This window comes from Centrocercus urophasianus, unplaced genomic scaffold (assembly GCF_019232065.1).
Source record: "Centrocercus urophasianus isolate 14NV4802_14NV808 unplaced genomic scaffold, USGS_Curo_1.0 seq_3, whole genome shotgun sequence".
Taxonomy (NCBI): Eukaryota; Metazoa; Chordata; class Aves; order Galliformes; family Phasianidae; genus Centrocercus; species Centrocercus urophasianus.
Window position 1 is genome coordinate 1835 of NW_024884866.1, and position 23267 is coordinate 25101.

The following is a 23267-nucleotide window of genomic DNA, read 5'->3' on the forward strand; positions in this document are numbered from 1 at the left end:
TACACTAGGCATGCTAAACTGTAGGATTGGCAATACACTTGAGTTACCAGGACTCGAGCCAGTGTCAAAGGTTGTTGATATGGATAAAAATAGAGACAAGTGTCTCATCAACAGCAACAGTTCAGGTTTTGAACTTGTCTCTAATCCTGATTACCTAATTTTCAATTTCATTCCTCCCACCTGCCCAATCTTGAGACAAAGGCAGTAACCACATGTTCTAGATAAGGGAGGCACACAGCTTATGCATGCTGTTATTTCTCAAACAGCTAGATGATATAAAGCTTATGCAATTAAGTTTTTAACTTTAATACATCTCCTATAAGAACTTTAGTTGTCCTGAGCAGCTCTGGCAAAAAGCAAACAGTCAGCTTTCCCAGCTAGCTAACACCACCAATAACTGCTGTGCTCCAACATACACCCCTTCCACATGCCTTTACACACACTGGTTTCTGCCTTGGTCCACTAGTATCCAGGTAAATATCCTTGATTGTGCATAAAAAAAACCATGCCTTAACAGAAGGAATAACTTCAGTGGAACATGAAGCACTGTACATGGCAAGAAATGTCGCAGTAGAAATGCATTTAGAAAAGAGCAAAAAGAAGGAAAACTGGAAGTGTGTAGCTTCAGTCAAGTAGACAAGCATTTCTCAAATCCCTGCCCATGCCCTGATCCTTTCAGTAAAATAAAGATGTAAAAGGCAGGCATCTTACCAAAATGTCTCCTAAGTCTGCAGTAAAAACATTTAAAGATAAGGAAAATAATTTTCCAATCTTACATAAACTCAGCTAGGTGAGGTCAGCTGTGGATCAAATCTCACACTACTGAACAGCAGAACAGGTGATAACGCCTACAGTTGTATCCAAGACAGCCCCACTGGGTCATAGCGCTAACCTTGTCCCATACATCTGTGCTACATTATCCCACCTCACTCAGTAAGGCAGTCTCTCTGAACCAGCTCACCAGGTCTGTAGGAGAACTCGAACCTGCTGTCTGCATACAAACCTTCCACGAAGTCTGAAGTTGTGTATACACGGTGCTTGGTATTGCTGTCCCCCTCCAGGTTGTTCAAATTCCCAACAGCTAACTCGATCACCTCGACCAGCTCATCTCGCTTATCCTTCCTCACAGGTTTCTCTTCTGGGTGGCGCGTCAGCCCTGTCTCCAACTGGTACACCTTCTGTAGAGTAAAGCTCTCAAAGGGTACAGCTGCATACTCTGTGGACAGCTTAACACCACTGTGCACCTCTGCTCTGTCTATTTGGGCACGGAGAAATGCCAGCAGATTAACCTGGGCCTTCTCTGGATTACTGTGGTCAAGGTGAATGTACAAGGGGTTTGGGTTATGGTCCTGCATGCTCTTAAGCTGCTCGCTCTTGCCCTGGAGCTCAGCCTTCAGCTGGGCAATTTGCTTCTTCAAGCTGATGATGTAGTTGCGGTGCTGCTCTTCTCGCTCCTGCAGAATAGCTTCATATCCCTCCTTTGCAGTCGGACTGTGAACCCTGGGCAAGGCAAGCTGCTCAGTATCACCCTTAGGTGTGCAAGCCAACATATAAACGATGGACACAGAGCAAAAGGCCACCACCAGCAGGCCTACAAGCCGAGGGACTAGTACAAGAAATCCTCGTCGGGGCATCATCTCTCAAAAAGTAGAGTCTAACCCAACAAACGTACCAGTTCTTACACTCATGCAGTGCCACAGAATCCCCTGGACTTGGAGTACTTTTACTCAGATTCATGTATGTACTGGCAAGCAACCAGCTTGACAGTTCTCTTGAAATGTGTGCTCTGCCCACATATTAGGCTCTCTCTGATGTTTACCCAGCAGGATCAAAAGATAAACAGCAAAGCAGAAAGGACACCTCCTGATCCTCATGGCAACGCCTACACTGCTACAATGTGGCTGGTGGCTGATGGAGACTGAGGACCTGTAAGACAAATAACAAAGACAGTCATTCAGGCACATTACAATTTGGTCATTCAGTCCAGATGCTTGAGAGCATTCTAATAATTTATTGTCGCTTCCCAGTCACTCTGGTAGATCTCAGAGTCATGAAGTGTTTAGACTAAAAAGGTCCTAAGATCATTACACAGGCAGTTCTGTGTGCACAAGCTTACCTTTTATCAACATGACTATGACAACTGCCAACCAGAAAATAGTCCAGGTCTCCAAGTCTGTCATGCTTTAAAATTGCTAGGAAGTCATTATCTGTTACTAATACTTTCCAGTCTGACGTTGAGGTGCTCAGCTTATCTGAGCAATGCTGGCCCTCCGAGTTGTCGAATCCTGGAGCACTCAAATTTTGAAGACAGTTGGTCCCATAGTTAAGACATATATTTCAGCTTCCAGGGACATATTTTCCAAAACATCAGATTGCAAATGTGTTCCTGTTTAAACATGTGAAGCTTCATTTGGAGTGTAATTAGAGAACCAATAAACTAGAAGGCCAACTGCTAAAACAAAGACTTAGTTTGACATAACCTACCAGATGCTCACATGAAACAGAGAACTAGGGATGGGGTTTTCCAGGAGCTTTCAGATTAAGTCTCACTCAAAAATCAGGAGCAGCTTTGTCACCTAGTAGGCTATCATTACTGCACACTATCCTCACCTTTTAAGGTACTTTTCCATTACTCATAACATGGAATAAGCCTTGCAACAGTGCCTGATGCTACTGTGTTTACCACACATGCACTCTATGCCTACGAGTGAAGACCACTGAGAAGGTTTAAGGGAAAACCAGCACATGCATCTTTAAATAAGAGAATCTAAAACTCAAAATCACCTAAGACTACCTTCAGTTAAAGCAGGAAACAAAAATTAGATGACTGAACATCAATACCGATCTAGCTATAAACTGCATTAAAACAGTTAAGCTAACAACACTACCACTGGGATTTTAAAAATTCCTCAGTCATGGCACAATTCCATACCTACGAAAAGACTTTCATCATTTGTTTGGCTGACAGACTTAGGCCAAGGCTGAGTAACATCCTAAATCACTCTGTGACACTGCATTGTTAGACCTGAACATAAATTAACCTCCAGACAGTCTCCCTTTGGATGCATACATGACATTATGACACAGGTTTTTGAAACAGATGTGTAGTCTTGTTAGTCATACATCCTTCCTGGCAGACCCTTAAGTAAAAACAACTTAAGAGAAAATGTGCTTTTCAGAGTTATTTCTAATCTTGAGCCAAAGTCTTTTGTAAGACTTGATCAACTTCTACATCGATTTTCCCTGCCCAACACCAGTGTCTTGCTGGACTATTATTCTCTATGCAGGAATTATCCAGGGGTATTCTTGATCTTCTAACTATTTTCAATATTTTAACAGTCCACAAAGCTGCTAGAAAAAAAGAGAGAAGGAATTGAGGGGGCTAGAGTGAGATACAAAAATACTACCGTGTTTTTCCTCAATGAAACGCTGAACAGCTATTTAGTATTCACAAGATTCTCCGGAAAACATCAGTGTTTTCAAAGCAAGAATCACTGATGAAGAAAATACTCAAGCAGGAGGAAAAAGGATAGGATGATGTTGGCATCCTTACCTTTTTGCAGTGATCTCCTCTTCGGCACATCTTGGTCTGCCGCAGCTATTTCTCAGCTTGCCACAGTCATCGCTTGTTTATCTCCCTTCTTACGTCCTTCCCAGAAAACACACTCTCTATAAAAAACACCGTCAGCCTCACAACACCTCTTCATCACTTTCACATTTGCCAGCTGCCTGCATCTTCAGTCTTCCTCCTGCGTGGTGAAAGGCTGTAGTGGAGACGCTTCCTATGGATGCACTATAAAAGTTGGCTTCCTGCAATGCAAGAAGAGCTTGTCAAAGCTGGGCATTTCTAACTGTACAACAGATCTGGCTAGAGGACTGCAAGAAGGTAGTGAGACAGAGTCAGGAAGTGGTAAGATGTAGTACATAAAACACTGCTGCGCTTGTATGCTTCACTTCACACAATTAGTCCATTGACAGAATTGGCAGAAGCTGAACATCACTGAAAGGATTAGTTGTGCTAACATGGTATAAACTGAAATTACATCTCAATGCCTCAGATAAACACACGATTTCTATAAACAAAATCAGATTCAGGTTTTGACTAAAGAGCTCTTCAAACTTTGACCTTAAAATACACATGCATTTATAGCTATGTTTGCTCAAAAATACTGGCTCTCTTTTGAGGATACTTCTTTCCCTTTATAGTTTTCTAGTTTGCAATCTCACTTACCAAAGAAGCCTCTTGAAACACATTTTAGGACAATAAATTAACTGAGTTGCTCCATCCTTTGAAACACTGTTCTCATAAAAAGAAATTCAAGCCATGAGGATTTCTCCATCAGAATTAGAGGCATCCTAACAACAAGCACTCATTATTTGCCCCCTACTGTGAGAGTGATCTTATTAGGTTGAACTGGTGGCTTCGGTGACACCGCCTTGTAGGCAGCATTTGACACTTAAATATAGAGATACTACTGTACCGCTGTCTCTAAGACATGCTTGTGGAAGCAGCTCTCATCTGTACTACTGCCAAAAAAAGCAAATTAAGTCAATACCAGAAATGGTCGTGGCCACAATCTCTTAGCTACATATACAGTACCAGGAAAACAGGGATAGGAACTCCTAACAACCATCCTGTTGATTTCACCAGACCTACAGTTTCACACTGAGAGCCTGAGATGAAGCAGAGACAAAATGAAGTGCCAGATTTTTCCAGGAACTGACAATAATGCCTCTGTATTTTACAGCAGTCAGCTGCATCAAGTAGTGTTAAGCTTAAAGGAACTTTAACGAAAGCACAGCAGTTAGTCTGATAGCCAGGGAAAAGAACCTAAGTTCAAAAAAAGCCTCTGTTTGCAAAAACATCTTCAACCTCAGCTCAACCTGCTAGCTCAGCCAGAGATCAGCCCAGCTCACAAAGGTGCTTTTGAGATGTTTTCAGGGAGTCTGGGCCCCAAAAATTGTTTAAACAAAGCACTAAGTTCTGTTACTGAGGTGGAAACTGCTCTGTACGACAGAGGGTGCTGCACTCAGCCCTAGGAAGTGGCAAAATTTAGGAAAGTTGGCTTGAAATTTTGGATGGCAAGCACTCAGTTACTCACCACTATCTGGATTTTTAATGGACTGCAGAGGTGCAATAAATTTATCTCTGCTCTGAAAGGCAGTGTGTCTCAAGCCAGAACTTTTGGCTCTCAAAAATCCGAGTGTGAACTAATGCAGAAAGGAAACTCAAAATAACATAAGCAATCTCTACACTCTCCTTAATCATTACATAGAGGACTGAAAGCACAGCAGAAGAACGGAGTTAGCAGTGTCCCAGCACATACAGCGTGGGCAAATGCTAAGTGACTCCTTGTCTTCACAAACTTTCTGCCACAGTTCCCTATCACAGGTGTAACTGAGACAGGCTATTGCCATTTTTGATTTTAAACGCTTACAATTTTTTTTAAAAGAATATGGTGAATGGCAGAAGCCGCAATTTCTTTTCACGTAGGCATTTGAAACACTTTCACTGAACAGCAGCATACGCTATTAGAATCATATTACCCATCAAAATGAGCTGCAGGGAGAAGGAAACAGATGTTTCACGCAGACTAAGAGTCTTACAAAAAAAATAATCAAAAGTACTGCAGCCACTTGGCATTTGCCTTGAGCTTTTGAATTACAAGGACTGTGCATAACACTGAACAAATTATTTTAAATGTTAGGATGAAGAAAAAGCCCTTACCCTCCTAACCTTCTTTATTAGATTGAAACCTAGACCACTCGTTACCATCGAACATGTCTTTGGGATTAGAATTCAGTCAACGTTTACGATGCAAGTAAAAGGAATGCAAAAATAAATCATCTCCTTAATGCTCAATCATGATTTCTCACTACTTTTTTTAGCACCGGGCATCTCATCTTAATCATCTATCCAGTGCTAAATTATACAAAAGGCTGGAGAAAGAAAAGATCCTGTCTGATAAACTGACTAGATGTACCTTCATAATCTCAAATTCCTGTCAGAAAGTGTCATGAGGCATTGGAACACTCTGCCCAGGGAGGTGGAGTCACTGTCCTCCGGAGACATTCAAGAAACATGTAGATGTGGTACTGAGTGACATCGTTTAGTGGCTATGGTGGTGAAAGGTTGATGGTTGGACTAGAAGATCTAAGTCATCTTTTCCATCCTTAATGACACTACGAAATATATCCTATAAAGTATATAGTCTATGTATATAGTCTATAATGAACGGTTACAACCTGATTATCTCGCAAAGCAGTTCCTATAACTATTACATGCAGTCTTGAACCAAGAAACCCTCAAAAACACCAACAGTAATAGAATTATCAATTCTCTGTTTGTCAGCACGCCGGAGGATCCCCCATGCCTCTAGTTTCATTGCTTCCCTCTTATCAAGGTAAATCAGTAACTTTCCATAACTGCAGGAAACCAGCTAATAGAAGAAGGACAGTCTGCAGCCAGCTAACTGCTAGGAGTTACTGTCCTACTTTACTACAATGTCTAATTCAGCAGCTGCTCTGTATAGACGATTTCCAGAAAAAACTAAACACAGTTCAAACACCACACTAAACTGCAACAACTTCTGAGGTAGCTCAGAGTCAGCATAATAAGACACATACGAAAAATATATATTTCCTCATTAGAACAAGCAACAGAGGAGGTTTTCTTATCCACATAAGCCTGGGCATAAAGAAATGCTGTTCCTTTACTCTGCAGTGTTTACATACATGCACTCAATAACGTACACAGGCAAAAGAAAAATGAATGCCACCACAGGGATGAAGAGTAGCTTCTTGTAAGAACACGGATGACCACAGACTACAAAAGTAGCACAGGTCAGCAACAGAAGGGCCTGTTAAAATGAACGGACCTATAGCTATGTATACACACCATGTATGTTTATGCACCTATATGTACACCATGAATGTCTGCAGGTTAAGACCTATTTCTTCCATATGCCAAGTGATTTTATGAAATCTGGAGTTCCGTACACGTGCATGATGTGTGATGTAAAAAAAAAAAAAAAAAAAGGAAAAAGAATCAGTGAAGGATTCTGCGTGCTTCTAACTAAGCACGAGTTATTTTACCCACAGATAAAAATGTATGAGCTTGTGTGACTAAGGTGGGTCCAGAAAAAGGCAGACTAACAAGACTGAGCTATATTTGTTTTGTCAGCACTCTGTGTATAAACACTCTGACATTCAGATGCAATCACACCAGCTTCTCAGCTGGAGCTGCTAAGTGCAACAATACAGGTCCACTGCATTGAGAAGAACTGTTAAGTAATAAAGTACAGTAACAATGACAAGTAACAAAAAAAAAAAAAAAAAAAAAAAGGAAGGCTTTCTACCTTTAATATTCTATTATCTATGTGAGCAAGAAATTTTTACATTAACTTACTTAGCGATAAAATATTCCAATAGGTTAGATGGTCTACTTTGCTTTAATTTAACAAATAGCTGTTCCAACTTCCACTTCACATCAGGTTTTGTGTGCAAGAATGTACACAGGCCCACAAAGCCCATCAGTTTCGGTCAAATGTCTCTAAGACTACATCTCTCATTTTCTGAAAAATTACATCACATTTCTCACTCCTTTAAGCATTCCAAGTGCTAATGGACACATGCCCAGCTAATTCAGTTTCTAAGATTTCATCTCTGAGTCTCAAATCATAGCAAAAATGGGATCTAAGCTTCCAAGGTCTTTATAGATCACTGCAATTCAAACAAGTAGACTGATCTACTTATTAACAGCCACAATGATGATTTAGGTTGTTACCAGTCATCAAGAGACTGCAGTTCCCTCATTGAATTCTTCTACTTTCTGGCACTGAAAATGTATTTTTCGACAGCGAATGTAATTGCAGTTATTCCAGACCTGTCAATAGCTCTTGAAAAATCAGCCCTCCAGCTAGAGAAGTGTTAAGTTCTAAGAGTTCATTCAAGAGGCATCCTGGTTCCTTAACCTAGAGCTGATTGATGACAAAAGTAAAGCCAGTTTCCCCTGCCAGTAAAAGCCAGGGTTTTTTTTTCCATCTTTTGTTACACAAGAGAAGTGCAACCCACAGTCAGGTCAGCATTTCCTGAGTGGTTCCACAGAGCATAGCTCTTCACAACAACAGCTTCACACTACAATTAGAAGCAAAGCACATTTTATGCAAACTTCTGAAATAACACATGCAATATGAACTTAGAGGATAACACTTTTTTCCTCACTTTATCAGAGAGTTATCTCGCTCAGTTTAATTTAACAATTCATGCCTGAAACTTGATGCAAACTCAACTTTTTTTCCTTATACAGCATAATATCATTAAAGTAAATAGTTTCCTGAAATAATATAAATTTACAAAGCTTTTCAGAAAACTAGAAAACACACGATTTTCATAACCTACCAGAATATTTTAAGAAAGATTTCCTTAGGAGATGAAGCTTCTTGCTATTGAGTCTTTGTTTCTGTTCATACGGAAACCTGCCTGCAAATGATACCTTTAAAAAAAATAAAAAAAGATTGGCTTGAGCATGTGCTGGCACAGTTATGTGAGCTAATGAAATAAAAGCAGGAATTGCTGCTATGTCGTTACAGATTTCTCTCTTCTCCTCCTTTTAAAACAGTTTTCTGTAGAATCTAAAATCATGCCAATTTTAAGAAGGCTGTTTAAGTCAGAGAAAGATATCCCCACCCCCACGCCAGTATCCTCTTGCCTGCCAGTTTTCTAACCCATGAAAAATGACATGTGGCTGTGTTCTGTAGTCTCTTAAGAGTACGTTCTGTTCCATCCACTCCTGCTAAGGGTTTTCTCTAATTGCGTAACACGTTCTGGACCACAGGTCTACAGGCTTCAAGACCTTAATCTAATAACTGATTATTCCTATTAATTTAATTGTTGAAAAAAACTAACACTATCTTTTACAGTGAAAGTGGTGAGGCACTGCAAGAGGTTGCTTAGTGATGTGGCTGATGCCCCATCCCTGGAGACTTTCAAGGTGAGACTGGATAAGGCCCCAGACAACCTGATCTAATGAGACGTCCCCACTCACTGCAGGGGAGTCAGACTAGATGGCCTTCAGAGGACCCTTCTAACTCTAAGGATTTTATGATTCTAAAATAGGCTACTCATACCTGATTTAACCACACCTCAAACGATTCTTAAGCACACAACAGAAGTGTGCACAGGAGACTAGTCGTTTAGCTCTCCTTGAAAACCAGTTCAGTTTGAATTTGCACTGAAAACAAAACAATCAATTCATCATCAAAATTGAAGGTGTTGAGGGAATTCCCTGTGTTTTTTTTTTAAAAATAAAAATCTAAAGTGCAGCCACTTGGCAAAGCAGATTAGCCATCGTTGTAACAGTCTGTATTGCTTCACTCAGATAATACCACATGCTTTGAAAAGCAGAAAAAATTTCCTTACTACAGAGGAGTTATTTTTAACCTTTTGTCATTTTGATAACCCATTCCAAGGATAATGTTGTATTACACTATTAGAATAATGTTGCATTCCTTAATTTCTCCTCTGGATTTTTAACTGTTTTAATTAATGTTCAAATCCTCATTAACACCCACTCCTTCAAAGTTGGTAGCCTTCTGTCTCCTTCCTTTTAAGAGCAACCGCACATTTCTACTGACTGCTTAAAACCTTTGTGATAAAGGTTTCAGAAGACAACCTTTTCTAACAGCTGCTCTTCTTGCTCAACTGGTTCTTCTTCAACTGCTTTCTACTAAGTTGCAGTCAAAAGGATACAGAAAGGCATACGCCCTCAAAAGTAAATACGAAGTACAAAGGCGATTATTGCCTTACAGATAACTCTAGTGGGGCAAGAATACAATCACTGGGAGAACTTCCTTACTGTAAGCAAAGACATACATGGTGAAAGAACTACTCCCATTAGCTAATTAGCACCTACGTTGCCTGCTGGGTTGACTCCCTTGACTCCAGACAGATGCCTATGGACAGCACTCAAACTCTTACTGCTTTTGGGCTCTGAAGTAATAGCAGGCAAGTTCTGCCCAGGGCCTGGATCTAGAAGTACAAGAGCTGTCTTTATGAAACAGCCAATAAATGTAGTACAAGAGGTGATCAGAAAACCACCCATTCACACTGAAACATGAATAAAAGCAGGGGAAAAAAAAGAGGGGGAAGAATGCAGATGTTCTTAAACCCTCCCTTGATTTATACACCTGTTTCTGCTTCATCCCAGATCTTCTACCTCAGAACATACGACTGACTCTAAATGCAAGAAATGCAAGAAGAACCAGGCACCAGTCTGAGTTAACGTGCTGCGAGCTAACTGAAGACTCCAGGTCTAAAAATAGCAATCCTCTGAGAAGTTGTTACAGCAGCAAAATGTGGCATATGGACATAAAATAATCTGTGGATAAAAGAAAAAAATTGTGAGAATCTATCACAAACAGATGGTTAAATAAAGCCATCTCATCCCAACTTGGAGTAGCAAATATTGCCATCATCAGTGACAACAGAACTAACTGCTCCAAATGGGGCGTCCCTGTGTTCCCTCAGACAAGCCTGGCTCCCGGGCAGGAGAGAAAGCTAGGAAAGTTGTCCTTAGCAATCTCCAAGTATTCTTCTACCCATTTTACATCTCTTCATGGTACATCTCTCCAAAACATCTCAGTGTTTCTCACTGTTTTGCACTTTGTAGAGCGCAAGTCAGGTCCAGTTGGTCTCCAATGAACTTACTGCAACATCAGTGCCTGAAATACCAGACAGATAAAGGCCCACAGCTTAGCTTTCATAACAGGTGTACAGGTCCATTCAAAGACCCTAGCAAAACAGTCCCGGCCTGTACTGAGACTACGTTCTAATTACAGGAATTAGTCTTGAAACCTCAGCTACAGTACTTTGACTCCAACCTAGAAAAAAAAAAAAAAAAAAAAAAAAAAGGATGAAAAAAAACTGTTTTCAAATTAGGATTCCTCTGGAATTTCAGAGACTTTGCCTTCACAGCTAGCAGCCTGAAGTGAAATAACATGCACATACTGCAGCTAAACAAAGGTTCCTCAGCTGTTGGCAGCCAAAATTTCACATGAATCTGGCAGACAGGGCAGACGAAAGGAATCTGACGAGCAGACATGAGGCAAGCACCTATGTCAGGAACTCATCGGCATCATTCTTCGCTTTCTTCTTTTAAGCTTATTCCCTCAGGAATAATACTTTGATGCATGCACCTTTACTATGTGGAGGCTCTATCCAATCCAGCACTCTCCCTGATTTCCAGATGCTCCATGATATTCACTCCTTTTCTGTACAAACCTATCTTTATGTAGGAAACTGAAGTTTTGAGTAGTACGTCTGCATTTGAAAAAAGAAAACCTCAGCTGCGATTACAAGATGGGCCCTTCTACACTCATTAACAGAAGGAAGAGAGGATTTGTAGACAAGAGCAACAGGCAAAAAGCTGCTTCAACTACTCAACACAGTCCCGCTTGATATGGATCCTTTATATCCAGCCAAAGAGAGGCAAAAATAAAAGTAACTTACTGTAATAGGTAGTAAGACTTGCTTTTAAGCAACCTCTCTTTCCAGAGTAATTCAAAACAAGTGGTTCCTAAGAACACACTCTACCTATGCAATGCAGCATTTCTTTGAAGCACACTTCATTATCTGCAAACATAGCTCTGCCTCATCCCAAATCAGATGTAGTTTGGAACTATGCCACAGAACACAAGTTACATTCATTATACGCTGTTTCTAAGGCTTCATCGAAGTCAGTCACCAAGTCTCACAAAAAAAAAAAAAAAACACACAAAAAAACCCAGAAAGTGTTTCTACTATACCTGTGGAAGACAGCTTGCCTTGTTCAGCTAAGAACTTCCTACACCAAAACTGCCTAACTGTGAAGACTCCAGCTTCTCCATTTTCTGGGACTATAAACACCAGATCAGTGTCAGCTGGGCAACACCGCATCACTGGGAAAACTGAGAATTCTTTCTCAAGGAGAGCAGCCTATGACAGGCCAGACCCTTTTTCCAGCTGCACTGCAAAGATGTAATTAGATGATGCTTATCTTAAAACCAAAACACCGCAGAGTCAGCTACCTGAAACAAAGGAGAAGGCAAAAAATGAAAGCACAACTAGCATTTACAGTTCGTTATGAAGGGATATGAAAGCATATTATATAAAGAAAAAAAAAAAAAAAAGACAAGCACCCAAGGAAGCACCCAAGGAAGCACGGGTCACTGGAAATTTTTTCCCTTGGAAAAAAGCATGGCTCCCCAAGGAATAGGCCAAGGTACTGAAACAAACATTTCACTTCTAGTACAGCAACAAAAAGGACTTGCTCTAGTGTAACAGCAACCCATCACGGCACAGCGCTCTTGTGACTGAGAAAACATGCTGGGCAAAGCACTTCCCTTTACAAAGACGGATAAGCAGCATTAAGAATACACACACTATGGCATATGAACACACATCAGATAAAATGAGGAAGCTATACAGATTATTTCAGTAACTCCAGACAAACTGAGTGAGAAAGAATTTAGACAAAGCTGTGGCAGTGCAAAGCAAACTTTTTCACACCTCTGATTTTATGCCTCATAGGTGCATTCTGAAGTCTCAGCAGATCCACCACTATTTTCAGAGCCTTACAGCTGGATGTATTTAGTTCCATTTTGCTACTTTTATCATGTAAAGACCCCCTTTCTCTATAAGCTTTCCATTTATTCTGGAATGATAGCAATCTCTTCAAGCATCATGACAACGAGGGATTTGTCTTATTCCCCAGTTTTATTGGAAGAAAAGAAGAGGAGCACCTACATGATCTAAACGGGAACATTAAATTTCTATTTAGTTCAACAATGACTTACTGTGGAGATACTTGTATCATTTTAAAAGAAAAGGAAATTATTAAGATTCTGTTCAAGATTTAGGAAAGTATTAAACGCTGAATATCCACCTGTTTTTCTGGCACTGATGCCACAGGCAGGAACCACTATAGAGACCAACCTATGCACAAACTTTACTGAAACTCACAATAACCATTTTTTCCTCCATACTTAGTCTATTCAATCTCAATGTCAAATCTCTGTCTTGCTCAATGCATACACTGTAGCAAAAACTTTGAAAGCAGTTTCTAAAAGCACAAACTTGCTTTGTGTCTTTACAGTACCTGCACATATTCAGTAAGGAACAGAAAAATCTGTAAATTCATTACCAAACATGCCATTTGAACTCAGCAATCAAGTTACAAACACTGTATCTACAAGAGATGAAATGTACTGCTTGCCAACACTTATACTCAAAGTAAATAAGCAGCAGTCTAGATTTCCTAATGTACCAGGCTCTGATTTTTGGGTGCTGAGCACTCAGACTACATGCACGCAAACAAGTTGCACGCTTACAAACATACAGAGCATGTGTTCAAACGACAAACTTGCATTTTAGAAGCTGGAAGGGACTGCCTTAAACCATAGTTCGGGCAGTCCACAGCATCTGAGCTGGAGACCCACTTTCTTCTCTCCTTTCTCTTTGCTCTCTTTGAGTGAAGAGCACACAAGGAGATAAGTGGCTTCTGCAAATGCCCTCTTAGAATCGTGTTACCCCAATATTTTCTAAAAAACAAAAACAAAAACACTCCAACATGAATAAAGCAGCTGTAAGTTACTATCTACAAAGAGCCACAAAATCATAGTATGGCTTGAAGAGGCTTTGCAGAAGGGAAGAAGCTGCAGCAGCTGGTTTGGATTCTGAAATATGTTAGAAGAAAAACCCACATGTTCAGACCCACGATTTTGCAGAGAGCATCAAGAGAGCCTTAGTGTAGAAACAACCCCCAGACAAGAACCACACCCCTACTCACAAAGGAGCAAGGAGTGGACATAAGCCTTAATTCAAATGACCTTTTTTCCTTGTGCAACCTTGGGAAGAAAGGGAACCCCAGCTTCCCATGCTACTGGATTAAGAAGCACTTTCTGTTGGGTGTATTTCCCTCAGCAAGGCCCAGGGGGCCTGCATCCAGCTACAAGCATTTTGAGCACTTGTGACTGTTACGAAATTGAGTGATTCAGCCAAGCTACACCAGAGAGGGAACACGTTTTATTTGTTCACAGAAACTTCATAAGTAGTGGGAGGAAAAAAAAAAAAAAAGGCACAAGAGAACAGGAGTCAGAAAAGATGCATCCCTACAAGCTTCTACTTAAAAACCTTAGCCCTACTGGATTTCAGCAGACATTACTGCCCCGCTTTTTCTATCTCCATGCATACCTCTGACCATACTGTCTCCCTCCCAGACACATAGATCTGCACTTCAGAGACTCTTCCCCATCTGTCACATGATGCAGTTGAATCAACCATATCATTGTTCGTCTCCTGCCAGCTTTTCGGTCCTTATGTTGCCATTGCCACGGTAAGCAGCAACATAATCTGAAATTTAAGGTCAAAACATGACCTATATATACACACCACAAGCCATCTGGAAGATTCCTTTCTTGAGAAGTTCTCTTCCTTGGATTTGCACGTCCTCTGTGACCTAAAGCCAAGTTCAAGTTGCAATCCAGATTCCAAAAAGCACTTTCAAAATATCTAGGGGCAAGAACCATCCCCAAAAACCGTGAACCCAAGATTCATTTCCATATACCGAGAAGCACCTTACGGGTTTTCAGCATCACTTGCTTGTATCAGCTTCACTCCAGAGTGTGGAGAAGTCCAGGTCTCTGACACATACCTGCACCGGTTTGCTAAGAACCATCAACAACACTTCAACAGAATCAATTTTTTTTCCATCTTTCAGAAACCTTCCAGTCTATCCTGCATAAATTACGATGGTAACATAAGTTACAATATTTCTCAAGATGAAGCAAACTTCTTAACCATTGACAACACTGCTGAAAATTGAGTGTCACTCTGCATGTCTTTAATTTCTCCCAATGAAGAAATTAGCCTCACAGTACAGTTACGTAAACTGTTAATCTAACCTCAACACTGAAAAAACAGATGTCAAGTGAATCCTGGAAAGAGACATGAAGTACAGGCTGTCAAGGCCTCACATGCTGGAGTGTTGCAGGAAAGACTAAAATTAGCATATGTACATCATGATTTAGGCCAATCTAAGAGGGAGGCAATCAATTTCATGAAAACCTGGGCTGACAGACGTTCAGCAGGAAAGCTTGTGTCCTGGAAGCACTTATGAGGACACAGACTACGGAGCACCAAAAAGGCAGAAGAGACGCCAGCAGAGAACTGCTGCCTATTCTGTGTCAGCAGGAGTCAAGCTTCCATCGCTGGAATCTATCAGAAAAATCAGATTTCAGTGTAAATTGACAGTTCTGAGCATCAAGCAGGACTTCTCAAGAAATAAGAACAAAGTGCAATACTGACAATAGTATTTGCAGGCACATCCCAGCAGAAAAACAGCAGGCTTGGATGTGTCTTTATTTTCAAACCATAGTAAGCATTCACAAGCAACAAAATCAAGAAACACACAAAGCCCACTGCTGAATTTATATTTTAGTCACCTTCTACACTCTGCTTCTGTTGTAGACCACATATTCTAGGAAGCCACAGACCACAGGTTGAATGCTGCTCCTCAACATGAAACCAAACATAAGGAGAAGAATCACAAGAAGAAAGAGTCTTTTATTTGTACATCTTCACAGCCAGGGCAAAAATTCAGGATATGCCTCCATATGTAGAAGCAATCTTGCTACAGTCATGACACCAAATGGTAGATAGTGCAAAAGAGAACACAGTCTTTAACCACAATGCAGTCTAAATCCTACTGCCACCAGGAGACCCTGAAATAGCCAAAAGGGACAACTAAAAGAAGTGAGAAAGGCTACCAGACACTGTCACTGACAGAAAGCAGCAGTGGGGACACTCTGAAACAAGACAGTTCTCAAACTTGTTGACTATACCTCTGTTCATTTGAATGAGGCAGCAGCTTTCCTTGATACAATGCTTTCTTTCTCATGGATGTAGTTACAGGCAGCTTTCAGTCAGAGACTGAGACACTCACCTTGCACACATGAAGTCACAAACCAACTCAGCCTAAACTTAGAATAATTTTGCACTGGAAAAGACTGAAGCTTTCCACTTGTGTTATTACTTGTATCAAATGAACAACATATTTCATTTTAAGTCAGCTATCTTGGGACTTGTGCTACATGAAAGCAAAAGCAGCTTCACAACAGTTCTAGTTTGGAAGAGTGGCTAACATCCAACTTCTAACTGGAGAGTATGTGGATTCAAATGCAGGCGTACCTTCGCTTCAACTTAGGTACCATATAAGAAACATCAGCTAGCTTTCCCACCAATAATTACAGCACACTTTCTCTACTGGTAAGTACCCATATCTTAGCTGCTTTCTGATCTGCAGCACCACCACAAATTAGAAATCCTTCCCCTCTAAACTGAAAAGCACTCTTGAAGGCACCAAATACACAGTTCACTTTAATCTGGATCACCAACAAGATGGGTGGGTAGGGTAATAACACAAAAACAGAGCTGAGGAAAACAAGCACTTAACCAGAAAAAAAACAGCCATAGCTTAAAGGAAACTGCCCCATGTGACAGAAATAATGCCATAAATGTGCTCTGAACAACAAGAGCCAAAAATCACACTAGAGCCCTATTGTTGGGAAATAAGCTTGCTCTTGAAACAAGCTCTACAAGCTTAAATGCAAAAGAATGTCTTAAAAAAGAGCTAAAGCTCACTCACTGCATTGAGGTAACTAAAGCAGAGCATGCCAGAGACTTTCCAAAACACTCCTGTACTTTCTGGGTTACTATGTGCAGGTTCCAGCCTCTCTTCCACGGCAAAAGTGTCTGTGAACAGGCCTGGAAGACAGCACTGTTTTTGCTTCTTTACATTCCCAACTGTAGCAAAATCAATAATGACGACACCCACTGTAATTATGTGTTGAAACAGTACAGCCAAGTGCACACATACTCAAGATAAAATCACCACGGCTTCTTCCTCTTCACAGACAATAACGGGAATCCAGTCACGTAACTTCAGCTAGACAGAGCTTAAAGACATGTGGAACTTGACAATCAAATCAGACCCCAGTGGTGTGCAAGTTGATATCATTATTAAAATATTGTACAATATTTCTCCAAAATCTCAATGTGAAATATTGGAAACCTCTACAAGGTAGTTTATTTTCGTTCCCTACTGACTAAACTATCATCACTTCAACTTTTTCTAATAAAAAGTCTACTTATTCCAGATATGGAGGGTGGAAAAAGCACCAACACCAGAGTTGCTAAGATCTGCAGCAAGAAAAGATATTAAAGAGTCCTGTACCAACATGAAAGCTTTTCTCAAGCTACTTGCACAACAGATTCCAATGACAAGCATTTCTTCATGAGTAGGACAATTTTTGTCAAACTACTTCAGTGGTGGCACAGACTCTGGTGACAGGACTTACCGTCACAGAGTGGCTCCAATTCTTCAAATTCACAGGGTTTTTAATCGAGAGACAGAAGAAAGGTGAAAACAGAACGGACAGGAAAGAGCAGGGAAGTCTTACTGAGGAGGGATATTTGCAGTGGCCCTCCTGGCAGGCTTAATGCTCAGCTGATAGGATACAATTCCACCAGCACGAAAACCATAGCCACCAGCTCTACAACTCCATAGCTTTGTATGTAAATACAGTCCCATAACTCATTTCTCCTCTTTTCCAGATTTAAGTGATCACTTTAGAATCACATACTAGAAAAGACAACAAAACAGTACCACCAGCCACTCCGCAAGCTGCAGAAGAACAAAATGGCATTTTTAAGAAAGATCCTACACTGCTGTAGACTGGCTGGCACACACAGCTTAGATCTCTGAAAAAAAATATATAGAGAAAGGGATTCAAGTGATTAAAGTACTCCTGGAATAGAAAAGACATTGAATAGCCTGCCTGTTTCAATTGACTGTGTAGCTACACAGAGTAGCAACAGAGTCCTAGGCCAACACAGAGGAGAAAGGGTTCACAAAGTACTTAGGCTGGACCTGCCTGCAAGTCAGGTCATATTGTTGCAGTAAATAAGTGAAAAATACTTTGTATCAGTGATAGGAGTTAAGAATCCGATAGAGATGACTTCACCAAAATGGCAGAGGGTTACAACAGTGATACAGAAGCCTTTAGAAAAAGCCCTTGAAAGGCTGCCATCCTAGGGAAAAAGTGAAATGGAATTTGCCAGATCCTTATTCCTAACTTGACTTCACAATTTTGTGTATCTTTTGCTGTCAACGTTTAACAGGTTTACAAATTTCTTCAGCAATGGACAGTAAAGTTTCTTTGACCCAGAGTTTGAAGCTGCCGACTTTCCAGTACTTCACAGACAAAAATATTCTAATCAGAATAGAAGAAACGGACAAGAATCTTAGAAAAAAATTAGAAGTCTTACTAACAGATGAGCCTGTTTCCACCATCCCAGGCATACAAAATATGGAGAGGGTAAGAAAAATCAAAGTCCTACAGCTACTAGAGAAATCTCTTACATACCCTTAGATCCCTAACCAAAAGAAACCCACATTTTCCTTGGGCACACCTCACCTGCCAACCTGTGCTAACCAATAAAAACCACCACCTCTGTGGAAGAGGTGCTTTTAGTAGTACATCTACATCCCCCATATTTCCTGCAAAAGGCACATTATGGCATCTCCTACAGTTCCTGGCACATGCACCAATCCTTAGAAATGCTGACAAACAACTTATTACGGCGCCCTTCTTCAGCTTCTTCTACCTGGCAGATATGGCAAAAGGCACATCTGGAATCAAGGGAGAAAAAGTTAAAATCATACTTGGACAAGTGCATGCATCTAAAAAAAAAATTCAGGGCTGCTGACTCCTTATCATACTTAAAGAGATGTTAAGATGTGCTCTCACAACACTTTTTCATGCACTTGACATCTGTAACAAACCAGTTTCTTGGTGAAGTTAGTTCCTGAGCATTACAGAGTGAAGCATTATTTCCCCTTTTCTAATGCCGTGAGGTTTTCCTTTCATTCCTTCAACATTGCATAAGTGCTTTTCATTTCCTGAACAAATCTCACAGAAAGCTGGGATATTTGTGGAATCGCTTATTAATTCGTTCATAAATCTAAATATTTGGCTCATTTAAGCATGAGAAAACTTCAGGATCCCATCAGCGCATTTTCTCAGGACTCGCCTTACACTGTTCTATGAACTGGAAGATAAGTGACCCATTCTTTAGGCTGTTTTCTGTCCCTTGTCTCTACATCAGTTTCTGAGCTAGTAACCACCACTTTGATAACTAATGCAGCCTAAAATATTTCACTATATTTCAGTTTGCTATGATTTGAGTCAGTATTCTCATTTTTTATATATTCCTCTTAGAATTCCTTTAATAGCAAACTGATGAGAGAAAGGGGCAGGCAATGTGTTCCACAGTACACACTGCTGTGTATCTTGCCAATAGCTTTCTACATGGTTTCCAAAGTTAATTCAAAATCTCTTGCCTGAGCTTAAGAGGCTTCGCTTTCTCACAGAAAAAAAGTTCCCTGTAAAAAGTGTGCTTCAAAACTGTTACTTCTATTTTCAGGCTAATCTAACTGAAAAGCAGTGCTTTTCTTACGTACAGGTTCTACATTAAAAGCACACACAGGAAAGACTGTTTCACGTGCCAGAGTAAAACCTCTCTTTTCCAAATCCATACAGCTCAAAGCTTCCCACTGTGAAGGACGTCAGTACCTATGTGTTCACTGTGAATATTAATGAATACATGAGTTGTAGGATACAGAAAGGCAAAGATCCCAAGTACAGAAAGCCATGTTCTGAGAGAAGGATGACACTGTCTGAACTAGATGAGTTAAAAACCAACAGCCCTAGCAAGGACTGCGTAACTGCTATAATGACAAGTCAAAACAAAAGCATTAACAATGCATCCTTCGAAACGCACTAACAATGCATCCTTTATTCCAACACTGATTGATTAGCACACGTAATGCTACTTAAGTTATGATCACCATGGCCAGCACTACCACAGCTATCTTTTCCAATATACGTTCACAGAGAAACACGCATGCTGTGAGTTAAGTAAGGATTTAAAAAGAAAAAAAATTAACACCTTCAGGACTGAACACTCCATATCACATAGTCCCACATATAGTGACAGCAGCAGTCTGTAGCAAGAAATGGCAGTATAGGAGATGCAGTACCTTACCTTTCACCATTTGCATCTCAGCAAACTATAAGAGTGAGACACAAACCAGCGACCACCACAGCTGGGGCTGGGCTGAGTAATGCAAAAGCCACTGAAGACACCTGCATTAGTGCATGTGGTCAGGAGCCCTTTCTGTATTTAATCAGATGCCAGTGGCCTTCTGCACAGGCCCTGTTAAGTCATCCCACTACATACAACAAAACCATAAGAGCATTCCCTCAAAATCTGAGCAACGTTACAAACAGATGATTAACACCGATATTGGAGGCAGACTTTTGGCTTTGGAAATCTAGATTCAGTTTCTCACCCTGGAGAGAAAGAGAACAGGATTATTCGGTTGAAGAACTGACAACTATTTATAGCTTTAATTTAAAAAAAAAAAAAAAAAAAAAAAAACACCAAAAACTTCTCAGAAATACCAAGCCAGAAGCCAATTGCTGCCTCAACCTTTTCCAGTAGAAACAGTTCCCAGGAGTCTTCACACACCGTTCCAAGGTTGCTGGAGTGCATATTGTTCCACATCATCTTGCCAGTAATTCACAGGACCACTTTCAGTCACACAGTGGAGAGGAAAAAGGAAAAAATTGCTTTCTTCTCTCCTCAGGATTTCTCTTCCATAACATTTCTTGTCAGCCCTCAGCTATTCTTTTATTTATGAATAGCAGGGTGATGCCCACACCCAAATAGCTGGTTTATATCTACCTGTTATCAAGTCAATGTGAAGACTACAACTACTCACCTAAACAAAGGAAGCCCACTTCATCCCAGGTACACACTTGGAAATCAAAGTTCTCCCTGTCTACTTGCTAACAAAGATGAAAACCTTTTCCTTCTGATTCCCCCCCACACCTTATCTTCTTGCCTAGCTGATGGAGGTCACTAGTATAAAGGAGCTTACTTGGATGCTCAAGTTTTTCCATGCAGTCCAGTTGTTCCTACTACTTTCCTACCACCACCTCCGTAAGGCCTTCTCTTGAGCAGGGAGCAAGCCACCAATTAAGCTGGCTGAATGGCCAGATACCTTCTGTGGTTCTGCAGAAAACCTCAGAGTTTAACTCAAGTCAAAGATCCGTGCCTTGTTTAATGCTGCTTGTACAACGTACAATGCTAATGATGTACAGTGCTCTCATGAACATTCATCTCATTGGCTTTCATGGCTTGGCATGGAACCAAGTTAGCATACAGTCAAGCTTAAATACATAAACCCATCGATGACGAACCAGAAAATAGAATCCAAACAACTGTTTTAAAATAAAGAAACTGAGCTAGTCACTGAAAAAAAAAAAAAAAAAAAAAAAAAAAGAAAAAAAAAAAAAGAAAAAAAGAAGAAGTTATTGCTTTTTATTTCTTTCAGTATAAGGAACATAGAGAGATAAAACCAATAATTTTCCAGAACTGCCCATTCATTTCTTCCATAAATTCTAGTAAAGGAAAGGAACTATGTGGCCTGAGTTGTCTTTGACAATCTACGAAGGTGATGCAAACAGTCCACAATCCTCTTTTCCATCCCACGTAGTTAGAATGCAGTTTGAAGTGACTGTACTGCTGGCCCTTCAAAGCAAAGGCCAAAGTAAGTTCTCCTGAAAAAAAGCAAGAGCAATCTGCAAAACTTCATGATTGATTTTTTTTCCTCATACCCACCAGTCACTAGGAAATTCACAGCAGGCATCCATATGAAGAATATCACAATTAAGAATTCCAAGCACAGTGCCTGGTTGTTGTGTCTGTTTCCTAACGAATCCCTCAGCAATTACTACCTAAAGCTGTAGCTTAAATGAGTACTCAGTGAACCAGTAAGAGTGGAAACCCTCTCCTGAGGCCGTAACTTTTTATGCTTCTTTTGAAGCTGAGATACCACACAACACAACAAATAAAATTTTTTCAGCTTGATAAAATGGGCTCATGGTATTTCTTGAAGCAGATGCTGATAACTGTCACTGAGTTCTTTAAGCTCCCCAGAGGCTGTGGAAACGTTCAGGGTATGGTATTTTTTATCTCAGTCTTTATTCTTGAGGCTAAATGCAATCAAGATGCAATGAAAGGGTCCCACTCAATTGCATGAATAAGCAAAACCACTGGAGTTCAGGCAGGCCCTCCAGCAGCATGGCACGCTGCCAAAGGCCTCTCTTCAGACCAAGACATGACTTCAGACATGTCTCGTTATTAGTAATATTATAACAGTGCCGAGAGGCCCTCACAGAGGCTGCATTCACACAACCAGTCTAAAATGCACACGATAGTCTTCATCAATATTTACACCCTGATAAAGGAGAAGCTAACTTACCACACATGCAACACATGCATTGCCATCTATTCAGTGGTCCTTAAACTGTTTAGTTCGTGCTCAACAAGTCTAACTAAACAGCAACACGTAGCTCTGTGCTACTTTCAACAGCCCTCTGTCTCATGTACCTCTACCTGTAACATTCTCAGAATGGAGTGTTTCTCCACTTCCCTTCACCTCTTTGCATGATATTCCCCTCTGACCACTCTGCCAGTAAAGACAGTTCCACTTTCTGCAAGAGAAAGTGACAGACCATGTCACTAGGATAATAAAACAAGCGGCCAGATGACGATGGCACAGGGCATGCAAGGGGAAAAACACCAACCTGCAAGCTCTGCTACACTGTCTAGGCAAACACTGGCATCACACATCAGGAGGAACAAATATCTTTTGGTGCCTAGTGGTAAGCAAAAAGCATGCAATTCAGTAAGATACCACAGCATGTCCTCCCGCCTCAAAGATCTCAAGAAACACAACAAGACAACATCAGCTCTCCTTCTTCCCCACAAACCCCTTTTGGCAGAGCAATGCCCAAAACATACAGATAAAATCCAGATGCCATCTAATTCATTGACGGAGGATTCAGAAAACGCGCTCTATAATACAGCATCATTTTACTGCATCGCATCATTTTATAGTTTTTAAGGCAAAGTCAATTTGAAATAGCTTCAGTTGCAGCAAATAAGCTTTAAAATAGTGGCAAATGGGTTCCAGACCTAAATTGTGTGTTCACATTGAGGCAGGATTTGTAACTCCCAAAAACAGATGTCAGAAAATGCTAATATCTGGTGTGATGCTGACTGAATAAAGTTGAGCTTCAACGGGTCTTGACACCACCTTT

General features: G+C 40.6%; 1 protein-coding gene across 11 annotated transcripts in view; it reads right to left on the reverse strand.

Annotated features, from left to right (window-relative positions):
- Positions 1 to 319: 319 nt before the first annotated feature.
- The window catches only part of LOC122165491 (chondroitin sulfate N-acetylgalactosaminyltransferase 1-like), a 31443-nt gene continuing 8495 nt past the window's right edge, over positions 320 to 23267 (reverse strand). For 8 of the 11 annotated variants that reach the window (XM_042828482.1, XM_042828481.1, XM_042828485.1 and 5 more), the window contains 2 exons: positions 3554 to 3810; positions 320 to 1926 (listed from right to left, as the gene is read on the reverse strand). In XM_042828482.1, the coding sequence (XP_042684416.1) occupies positions 927 to 1637 (711 nt within the window). In that variant the 5' untranslated portion in view covers positions 1638 to 1926; positions 3554 to 3810 and the 3' untranslated portion in view covers positions 320 to 926. Of the gene's footprint in view, positions 1927 to 3553; positions 3811 to 4231; positions 4309 to 8400; positions 8495 to 23267 lie in introns of those variants that run through there. The other 3 variants (XM_042828489.1, XM_042828488.1, XM_042828490.1) reach the window with 2 other exon arrangements.